Genomic DNA, 12,509 nt, shown 5'->3' on the forward strand with positions numbered 1-12,509 from the left:
GGTACTAGTTACAGATACTTATATTGAACCACTTTGGGTACTAGTTACAGATACTTATATTGATCCACTTTGGGTACTAGTTACAGAGACTTATATTGGCCGACTTTGGGTACTAGTTACAGAACTAACAGACGACTTTTGGGTACTTTAACAGAGACTAATATTGATTCACTTTGGGTACTAGTTACAGAGACTAATATTGACCCACTTTGGGTACTAGTTACAGAGACTTAATATTGACCACTTTGGGTACTAGTTACAGATACTTATATTGAACGACTTTGGGTACTAGTTACAGAGACTAATATTGGCCCACTTTTGGGTACTAGTTACAGAGACTTATATTAACCGACTTTGGTAGTAGTTACAGAGACTTTATATTGGCCGACTTTGGGTACTAGTTACAGAGACTTATATTGGCCGACTTTGGGTAATAGTTACAACGACTAATATTGAACGACTTTGGGTACTAGTTACAGAGACTAATATTGGCCCACTTTGGGTACTAGTTATAGAGACTAATATTGACCTACTTTGGGTACTAGTTACAGAGACTAATATTGACCCACTTTGGGTACTAGTTACATATACTTATATTGGCCCACTTTGGGTACTAGTTACAGATACTTGTATTGGCCGACTTTGGGTACTAGTTACAGAGACTAATATTGGCCCACTTTGGTACTATTTACAGAGACTAATATTGACCCACTTTGGGTACTAGTTTACAGATACTTATATTGAACGACACTTTGGGTACTAGTTACAGAGACTAATATTGACCCACTTTGGGTACTAGTTACAAATACTTATATTGAACCGACTTTGGGTACTAGTTACAGAGACTAATATTGACCCACTTTGGGTACTAGTTACAGAGACTAATATTAACCCACTTTGGGTACTAGTCACAGATACTTATATTGAACGAGTTTGGGTACTAGTTACAGAGACTTATATTGATCCACTTTGGGTACTAGTTACAGAGACTTATATTGGCCGACTTTGGGTACTTAGTTACAGAGACTTATATTGGCCGACTTTGGGTACTAGTTACAGAGACTAATAATGATCCACTTTGGGTACTAGCTACAAAGACTAATATTGACCCACTTTTGGTACTAGTTACAGAGACTTATATTGGCCGACTTTGGGTACTAGTTACAGATACTTATATTGAACGACTTTGAGTACTAGTAACAGAGACTAATATTGACCTACTTTGGGTACTAGTTACAGAGACTAATATTGATCCACTTTGGGTACTAGTTACACAGACTAATATTGACCCACTTTGGGTACTAGTTACAGATACTTGTATTGGCCGACTTTGGGTACTAGTTACAGAGACTAATATTGACCCACTTTGGGTACTAGTTACAGATACTTATATTGGCCGACTTTAGGTACTAGTTACAGAGACTAATATTGAACGACTTTGGGTACTAGTTACAGAGACTAATATTGACCCACTTTTGGTACTTGTTACAGAGATTAATATTGGCCGACTTTGGGTACGAACTACAAAGACTAATGTTGACCGACTTTGAGTACTAGTTACACTGACTAATATTGACTCACTTTGGGTACTAGTTACAGAGACTAATATTGACCCACTTTGGGTAAACCTACAAAGACTAATGTTGACCGACTTTGGGTACTAGTTACAGAGACTAATAATGATCCACTTTGGGTAAACCTACAAAGACTGATGTTGACCGACTTCGGGTACTAGTTACAGAGACTAATAATTATCCACTTTGGGTAAAACTACAGAGACTAATATTGACCGACTTTGGGTACTAGTAACAGAGACTAATATTGATCCACTTTGGGTACTAGTTACAGAGACTAATATTGACCCACTTTGGGTACTAGTTACAGAGACTAATATTGACCCATTTTGGGTACTAGCTACAAAGATTAATATTGACCCACTTTGGGTACTAGTTACAGAGACTTATATTGGCCGACTTTGGGTACTAGTTACAGAGACTAATAATGATCCACTTTGGGTACTAGCTACAAAGACTAATATTGACCCACTTTGGGTACTAGTTACAGAGACTTATATTGGCCGACTTTGGGTACTAGTTACAAATACTTACATTGAACGACTTTGGGTACTAGTTACAGAGACTAATATTGATCCACTTTGGGTACTAGTTACAGAGACTAATATCGACCCACTTTGGGTACTAGTTACAGATACTTATATTGATCCACTTTGGGTACTAGTTACACAGACTTATATTGGCCGACTTTGGGTACTAGTTACAGATACTTACATTGAACGACTTTGGGTACTAGTTACAGAGACTAATATTGATCCACTTTGGTTACTAGTTACAGATACTTACATTGAACGACTTTTGGGTACTAGTTACAGAGACTAATATTGATCCACTTTGGTTACTAGTTACAGAGACTAATATTGACCCACTTTGGGTACTAGTTACAGATACTTATATTGAACGACTTTGGGTACTAGTTACAGAGACTAATATTGTCCCACTTTGGGTACTAGTTACAGATACTAATATTAACCCACTTTGGGTACTAGTTACAGAGACTTATATTGGCCGACTTTGGGTACTAGTTACAGAGACTTATATTGGCCGACTTTGGGTACTAGTTACAGAGACTTATATTGGCCGACTTTGGGTAATAGTTACAACGACTAATATTGAACGACTTTGGGTACTAGTTACAGAGACTAATATTGGCCGACTTTGGGTACTAGTTACAGAGACTAATATTGACCTACTTTGGGTACTAGTTACAGAGACTAATATTGACCCACTTTGGGTACTAGTTACAGAGACTAATATTGACCCACTTTGGGTACTAGTTACAGAGACTAATATTGACCCACTTTGGGTAAACCTACAAAGACTAATGTTGGACCGACTTTGGGTACTAGTTACAGAGACTAATAATGATCCACTTTCGGTAAACCTACAGAGACTAATATTGACCGACTTTGGGTACTAGTTACAGAGACTAATATTGACCCACTTTGGGTACTAGTTACAGATACTTATATTGAACGAGTTTGGGTACTAGTTACAGAGACTTATATTGATCCACTTTGGGTACTAGTTACAGAGACTAATATTGACCCACTTTGGGTACTAGTTACAGAGACTTATATTGACCGACTTTGGGTACTAGTTACAGAGACTAATATTGACCCACTTTGGGTACTAGTTACAGAGACTTATATTGGCCGACTTTGGGTACTAGTTACAGAGACTAATAATGATCCACTTTGGGTACTAGCTACAAAGACTAATATTGACCCACTTTGGGTACTAGTTACAGAGACTTATATTGGCCGACTTTGGGTACTAGTTACAGATACTTATATTGAACGACTTTGGGTACTAGTTACAGAGACTAATATTGATCCACTTTGGGTACTAGTTACAGAGACTAATATCGACCCACTTTGGGTACTAGTTACAGATACTTATATTGATCCACTTTGGTACTAGTTACACAGACTTATATTGGCCGACTTTGGGTACTAGTTACAGATACTTACATTGAACGACTTTGGGTACTAGTTACAGAGACTAATATTGATCCACTTTGGTTACTAGTTACAGAGACTAATATTGACCCACTTTGGGTACTAGTTACAGAGACTAATATTGACCCACTTTGGGTACTAGTTACAGATACTTATATTGAACGACTTTGGGTACTAGTTACAGAGACTAATATTGACCCACTTTGGGTACTAGTTACAGATACTTATATTGACCCACTTTGGGTACTAGTTACAGAGACTAATATTGACCGACTTTGGGTACTAGTTACAGAGACTAATATTGACAGACTTTGGGTACTAGTTACAACGACTAATATTGAACGACTTTGGGTACTAGTTACAGAGACTAATATTGGCCCACTTTGGGTACTATTATAGAGACTAATATTGACCTACTTTGGGTACTAGTTACAGAGACTAATATTGACCACTTTGGGTACTAGTTACATATACTTATATTGGCCCACTTTGGGTACTAGTTACAGATACTTGTATTGGCCGACTTTGGGTACTAGTTACAGAGACTAATATTGGCCCACTTTGGGTACTATTTACAGAGACTAATATTGACCCACTTTGGGTACTAGTTACAGATACTTATATTGAACGACTTTGGGTACTAGTTACAGAGACTAATATTGACCCACTTTGGGTACTAGTTACAAATACTTATATTGAACGACTTTGGGTACTAGTTACAGAGACTAATATTGACCCACTTTGGGTACTAGTTACAGAGACTAATATTGACCCACTTTGGGTACTAGTCACAGATACTTATATTGAACGAGTTTGGGTACTAGTTACAGAGACTTATATTGATCCACTTTGGGTACTAGTTACAGAGACTAATATTGACCCACTTTGGGTACTAGTTACAGAGACTTATATTGGCCGACTTTGGGTACTAGTTACAGAGACTAATATTGACCGACTTTGGGTACTAGTTACAGAGACTAATATTGATCCGACTTTGGGTACTAGCTACAGAGACTAATATTGACCCGACTTTGGGTACTAGTTACAGAGACTTATATTGGCCGACTTTGGGTACTAGTTACAGATACTTATATTGAACGACTTTGAGTACTAGTAACAGAGACTAATATTGACCTACTTTGGGTACTAGTTACAGAGACTAATATTGATCCACTTTGGGTACTAGTTACACAGACTAATATTGACCCACTTTGGGTACTAGTTACAGATACTTATATTGGCCGACTTTGGGTACTAGTTACAGAGACTAATATTGACCCACTTTGGGTACTAGTTACAGATACTTATATTGGCCGACTTTGGGTACTAGTTACAGAGACTAATATTGACCCACTTTGGGTACTAGTTACAGAGACTAATATTGACCCACTTTGGGTACTAGTTACAGAGACTAATATTGGCCGACTTTGGGTACTAGTTACAGAGACTAATATTGACCGACTTTGGGTACTAGTTACAGAGACTAATATTGACCCACTTTGGGTACTAGTTACAGAGACTAATATTGACCCACTTTGGGTAAACCTACAAAGACTAATGTTGACCGACTTTGGGTACTAGTTACAGAGACTAATAATGATCCACTTTGGGTTAAACCTACAAAGACTGATGTTGACCGACTTCGGGTACTAGTTACAGAGACTAATATAATGATCCACTTTGGGTACTAGCTACAGAGACTAATATTGACCGACTTTGGGTACTAGTTACAGAGACTTATATTGATCCACTTTGGGTACTAGTTACAGAGACTAATATTGACCCACTTTGGGTACTAGTTACAGAGACTAATATTGACCCACTTTGGGTACTAGTTACAGAGACTAATATTGGCCGACTTTGGGTACTAGTTACAGAGACTAATAATGATCCACTTTGGGTACTAGCTACAAAGACTAATATTGACCCACTTTTGGTACTAGTTACAGAGACTTATATTGGCCGACTTTGGGTACTAGTTACAGATACTTATATTGAACGACTTTGAGTACTAGTAACAGAGACTAATATTGACCTACTTTGGGTACTAGTTACAGAGACTAATATTGATCCACTTTGGGTACTAGTTACACAGACTAATATTGACCCACTTTGGGTACTAGTTACAGATACTTGTATTGGCCGACTTTGGGTACTAGTTACAGAGACTAATATTGACCCACTTTGGGTACTAGTTACAGATACTTATATTGGCCGACTTTAGGTACTAGTTACAGAGACTAATATTGAACGACTTTGGGTACTAGTTACAGAGACTAATATTGACCCACTTTTGGTACTTGTTACAGAGATTAATATTGGCCGACTTTGGGTACGAACTACAAAGACTAATGTTGAGCGACTTTGGGTACTAGTTACACTGACTAATATTGACTCACTTTGGGTACTAGTTACAGAGACTAATATTGACCCACTTTGGGTAAACCTACAAAGACTAATGTTGACCGACTTTGGGTACTAGTTACAGAGACTAATAATGATCCACTTTCGGTAAACCTACACAGACTAATGTTGACCGACTTTGGGTACTAGTTACAGAGACTAATAATGATCCACTTTGGGTAAAACTACAGAGACTAATATTGACCGACTTTGGGTACTAGTAACAGAGACTAATATTGATCCACTTTGGGTACTAGTTACAGAGACTAATATTGACCCACTTTGGGTACTAGTTACAGAGACTAATATTGACCCATTTTGGGTACTAGCTACAAAGATTAATATTGACCCACTTTGGGTACTAGTTACAGAGACTTATATTGGCCGACTTTGGGTACTAGTTACAGAGACTAATAATGATCCACTTTGGGTACTAGCTACAAAGACTAATATTGACCCACTTTGGGTACTAGTTACAGAGACTTATATTGGCCGACTTTGGGTACTAGTTACAAATACTTACATTGAACGACTTTGGGTACTAGTTACAGAGACTAATATTGATCCACTTTGGGTACTAGTTACAGAGACTAATATCGACCCACTTTGGGTACTAGTTACAGATACTTATATTGATCCACTTTGGTACTAGTTACACAGACTTATATTGGCCGACTTTGGGTACTAGTTACAGATACTTACATTGAACGACTTTGGGTACTAGTTACAGAGACTAATATTGATCCACTTTGGTTACTAGTTACAGAGACTAATATTGACCCACTTTGGGTACTAGTTACAGAGACTAATATTGACCCACTTTGGGTACTAGTTACAGATACTTATATTGAACGACTTTGGGTACTAGTTACAGAGACTAATATTGACCCACTTTGGGTACTAGTTACAGATACTTATATTAACCCACTTTGGGTACTAGTTACAGAGACTTATATTGGCCGACTTTGGGTACTAGTTACAGAGACTTATATTGGCCGACTTTGGGTAATAGTTACAACGACTAATATTGAACGACTTTGGGTACTAGTTACAGAGACTAATATTGGCCCACTTTGGGTACTATTATAGAGACTAATATTGACCTACTTTGGGTACTAGTTACAGAGACTAATATTGACCCACTTTGGGTACTAGTTACATATACTTATATTGGCCCACTTTGGGTACTAGTTACAGATACTTGTATTGGCCGACTTTGGGTACTAGTTACAGAGACTAATATTGGCCCACTTTGGGTACTATTTACAGAGACTAATATTGACCCACTTTGGGTACTAGTTACAGATACTTATATTGAACGACTTTGGGTACTAGTTACAGAGACTAATATTGACCCACTTTGGGTACTAGTTACAGATACTTATATTGAACGACTTTGGGTACTAGTTACAGAGACTAATATTGACCGACTTTGGGTACTAGTTACAGAGACTTATATTGACCCACTTTGGGTACTAGTTACAGATTGGCTGACTTTGGGTACTATTACAGAACTTATATTGGCCGACTTTGGGTACTAGTTACAGATACTTATATTGAACGACTTTGGGTACTAGTTACAGAGACTAATATTGAACGACTTTGGGTACTAGCTACAGAGACTAATATTGGCCGACTTTGGGTACTAGTTACAGATACTTGTATTGGCCGACTTTGGGTACTAGTTACAAAGACTAATATTGAACAACTTTTGGTACTAGTTACAGAGACTAATATTGACCCACTTTGGGTACTAGTTACAGAGACTTATATTGGCTGACTTTGGGTACTAGTTACAAAGACTAATATTGAACAACTTTTGGTACTAGTTACAGAGACTAATATTGACCCACTTTCGGTACTAGTTACAGATACTTGTATTGGCCGACTTTGGGTACTAGTTACAGAGACTAATATTGACCCACTTTGGGTACTAGTTACATATACTTATATTGGCCCACTTTGGGTACTAGTTACAGATACTTGTATTGGCCGACTTTGGGTACTAGTTACAGAGACTAATATTGGCCCACTTTGGGTACTAGTTACAGAGACTAATATTGACCCACTTTGGGTACTAGTTACAGATACTTATATTGAACGACTTTGGGTACTAGTTACAGAGACTAATATTGACCCACTTTGGGTACTAGTTACAGATACTTATATTGAACGACTTTGGGTACTAGTTACAGAGACTAATATTGACCGACTTTGGGTACTAGTTACAGAGACTAATATTGACCCACTTTGGGTACTAGTTACAGATACTTATATTGGCCGACTTTGGGTACTAGTTACAGAGACTAATATTGGCCGACTTTGGGTACTAGTTACAGATACTTATATTGAACGACTTTGGGTACTAGTTACAGAGACTAATATTGAACGACTTTGGGTACTAGCTACAGAGACTAATATTGGCCGACTTTGGGTACTAGTTACAGATACTTGTATTGGCCGACTTTGGGTACTAGTTACAAAGACTAATATTGAACAACTTTTGGTACTAGTTACAGAGACTAATATTGACCCACTTTGGGTACTAGTTACAGATACTTATATTGGCCGACTTTGGGTACTAGTTACAAAGACTAATATTGAACGACTTCGGGTACTAGTTACAAAGACTAATATTGAACGACTTCGGGTACTAGTTACAAAGACTAATATTGACCAACTTTGGGTACTAGCTACAGAGATTAATATTGACTGATATTTTGCTCTGTAGAGAAAGAAGCTGTAATAATACACATGTCCAGCTGACACAACCACTGGTCCATCGCTAGAAGTGCATGCATCACAGTATGGCAGTAACTGGTAGTTGTTTTACTGCATATTAAAAATACATCAGATGGAATAGCTTAACTATAGTCAAGGTTAGGGTTAAAATAACCGCCATTATAAGAAAGCTGCAAAGGCCAGTAAGCATCTCTATTCAATAGAAGCCTTTACAGGAGTTAAGAAATCTTGACTCCTGTGATCTTAGATAAAATTCAAACTATGTCCAATATATCAGGTCTAAGATCATATCAGTTTTTCTTTAAAAACAAAATGCTCTAGTACATATCCTCACATGACCTTCAGGTAGGGGAGCTAATATCTAAACACATTGTACCTTCATCAACAGTTGTTACTTACATTGACTATGGCTTGCATGGTCTGTGGCATGTCCGTGATAACTCCATCGGTAATGATAAGTAACACAAAATAATTAGATCCATCTGTTACTGCTGTTGCGAACCTGTAACATGTATCAACATAGTAAAATCATTTGGTCACTACCGTGATAAACATCGAAATCTCTTGATTGAAAAAATAACCTCTGAATTTTCTCCAGAAATATTTACCTTCCAATATGGGTAATATCTTTATGCCTAGCAACATAATTGACAAGTGATAAGGAGTTCATAAACTTTAACTTTAAAATATGACCTGCCTCGTCCATAAAGTTTTACACTTAAAATATGATCCGCCTGGTCCATCAAGTTTTACATTAAAATATGACCTGCTTAACAACATGGTGGCTGCATCACAGATAAGGATTTTGTTAAGGCATTAAGTTTCACATGACAATTATGACTTACCTGGCGACATGGTTGATTACAGGTGCAAAGTTTGTTGGTCCATAAAGTTGTACGTTCTTGAGCGAGTTATAATATGCCTGTAGTATCCCCTGTACACCCTGACAGAATGGATTACTTGGGTTGAAGTTCTGAAACACAGAGTGTTATGAAACAATGGAGATAATAACAGTCTGGATGATTATCAGATCAGATAACTTTTTAAGTGTGTATTAATAATGTTTAGACAAAACAAAGAGGCAGAGAGGACCTGCATTGCTCACCTGGTTTGTTATACCATAAAACAGCCATTCCAGAAAAATGGTCCCACTTTTTTTCAGAAATTTTAGTAGTTGTCGCTTACGGATTTCACAATTATGTTGTCAATTGTATGTAATTTGTTGTTGCAAATGTAAGACGACAGTCTTAGGGTATATGACAAAATAGGAATGGGGTTATTTCCACCACCCATCTCTTGTCTCTGTTGCTTAGAATAAGCTTGAAAATGGTCTTATTATATAAGTTAAGAGTTAGTACCTTTCAATATTCTTTTTGGTAAAATATTGATTTTTGGTGGTAGCAAGACTTTGACATGTGTATAGAATCTGATACTTTTTGTTTAAAAAGGATTGTCAGATACACTTTTTTTGTATTGCATATTTCAAAATGTCGCCGAACTCCACATAACATCCGTAACTAAAATTAAGGATAACAAAATATAAAACATAACCGCAAAAATATTATGGTTATATGTACTTTTCTCTTTAACTAGTAGTTAAATAATATGACCCAATCCCAAATTTAGAGTCAGAATGACTATATTTAAAAAATATTTGTCCAAATCTTTTCAATGTTGAGGGTCGTATTTAAGACGCTAACCTCCATAACATGTTTTTTGATAAAATTAAAACGGGTATGTATCAGTTGCTCACATTTTCGAATCATGTTATGGTAAAGGAACAAAATCATAACAAAAACATGACTCTTGATCAGAATTATCTCGAATGATTCTCAAAGGAGCATGTGTTTTCTAACCTCCATAACGTCTTACATCCGTAACAAAGTATTATTGGCAAAGATGAACAACCTACAGAATCGTTTTTCCTGTCCAATCATTGGTTTTGAACAACACCAATAAATTTAGTAGATGATTTTTGTTAGAATGAAGTAGCGAGTTAGTAAAATATGATGGATGGAAAGGAAAACTAGGTGTTTTAGGTATTGACATATAATTCTAGATTTGACTATGTGAATATATAATTCTAGATTTGACTATGTGAATATACACAAATGCTTCGCTGCATATCTATATTTGTGAACAAATATACATAATCTATACAGTCCATAAAAACGAATTGAAACATCATTAACTTCAATATTACAGAGCTCAGAGGAATTATACACGTTAGAAATAGTCGTCCCAAATGTTACGGATGTTAGTACAGTATATTCTATAACGACTTATTTTTTGTACGCATAATGTCTCTTCAAAATTAAAAAGTACCTGTAATGATAGCTTCCATAATAAAAATAATTTAACTGTGATTGATGTTATTTCTCACTATCAGCTTAGTTACGGATGTTAGAGAGAAATAATTTGGTGTAAATATTTTGAAATAATACTTCACAACGATCAAAATTTAGACAAGCCATCACTAAATTGTATTTTTATTGAATAATACGAGTATGTTATAGTGACACCATCAATCTCTATACAATATAACGTAGTTCGATTAGTTTAGTCATTATGTAGGTTATTTATGAATAGTGTTACGGATGTTAGAAACATTGCAATTGCGGTAAAAATAGCTTGAATGAGTTTTCATCAGAAATTCTTTCAAAAAACATTTTCTTGCAAAGATTTGGAATGTATATGTTCTTCTATTGACCATTGATTTCACATTTCCAACGTTTTAAACACAGAAGCTTACTGTTCTTTGTAAATAGGATCACACGTCGTTCAATTCATTGTTCCCATTGATCTTTCTATAACTCGGATAATATGCCAGACCATCTCTTTGTTTGTCCAAATACTCTAATTGCAAAATATGAATAAATCCCCCGACAATGATGTTATTTTCTCTAAATTTTGAATGTGTAATTAGTGATTTATAAAAAAAATATAATAAAGCATAAGCTGGTTTGAGTGATGCATCAAATCCAAACTTAATCATCAAATCGTTTTTAAGTTTGAAGATACTTTCTAGATATAGTCAAGGCTACTTTTCAATTCAAATTGATATGCTTGATAGAGTTTTGTTGCCGTTGTTTTGCTTGATACTTATAAAATATGAAAAATTTGTAATATCACATGATATATAACACTTGTAGCTGCTACCAAAGTGAAATTCCAGTTTCTATCAAATAACCCAATGCATCATCAGATGATTAGACCTCCATAACATGTATAAATAAATTTACGTAAAGGGATTTTTCTTATGCTTATAGCGAATATATTTCCTAACATCCGTAACGAAAATAAGAGATACCAAAGAATCACATATTGGTATTCAAATTTTGATAGAGATGTGTGTGTGAAAATTTCAGAGATTTTTCTTTACATGTTCTTCCTCGAAAAAAAATCTATACCATTGATATTTTGAACGACTTTATTTTTTCATTGTTTTTAAACTAAAGCAGGACCATTTTTTTGGAATAGCTGAAAATGTTCTGACTATTTTTCTAATTTCCCTGTTAGGCCCATCCTATCCCAAGGGAACAGAGCCAAGATTTATACATATAATGTTTAAAATCTGTTACCCTTTCCCAAAGGATGTTTCTGACCTTCGTTACAATCATGCAGAACTCTATGACTAGTAGTGATTAAAGAATTTACCACTGTTTACCACTATTGGGCCATGCCTCCTGCCCTAGGGGGATCACACTGTTTAGCACTATTGGGCCATGCCTCCTGCCCTAGAAGGATCACACTGTTTAGCACTATTGGGCCATGCCTCCTGTCCTAGGGGGATCAGAGACAAGATTTATACAAATCCTGTTAGATATTT

General features: G+C 36.1%; 1 protein-coding gene across 1 annotated transcript in view; it reads right to left on the bottom strand.

The window, feature by feature from the left end:
- The window catches only part of LOC138305126 (copine-8-like), a 39,394-nt gene that overhangs the window by 15,122 nt on the left and 11,763 nt on the right, over positions 1 to 12,509 (bottom strand). The window contains exons 5-6 of the mRNA XM_069245526.1: positions 9,526 to 9,653; positions 9,080 to 9,182 (exon numbers count right to left, since the gene is read on the bottom strand). Of these exons, the coding sequence (XP_069101627.1) occupies positions 9,080 to 9,182; positions 9,526 to 9,653 (231 nt within the window). The remainder of the gene's footprint in view (positions 1 to 9,079; positions 9,183 to 9,525; positions 9,654 to 12,509) is intronic.

Source organism: Argopecten irradians, chromosome 12 (assembly GCF_041381155.1).
Source record: "Argopecten irradians isolate NY chromosome 12, Ai_NY, whole genome shotgun sequence".
NCBI classification, from domain to species: domain Eukaryota; kingdom Metazoa; phylum Mollusca; class Bivalvia; order Pectinida; family Pectinidae; genus Argopecten; species Argopecten irradians.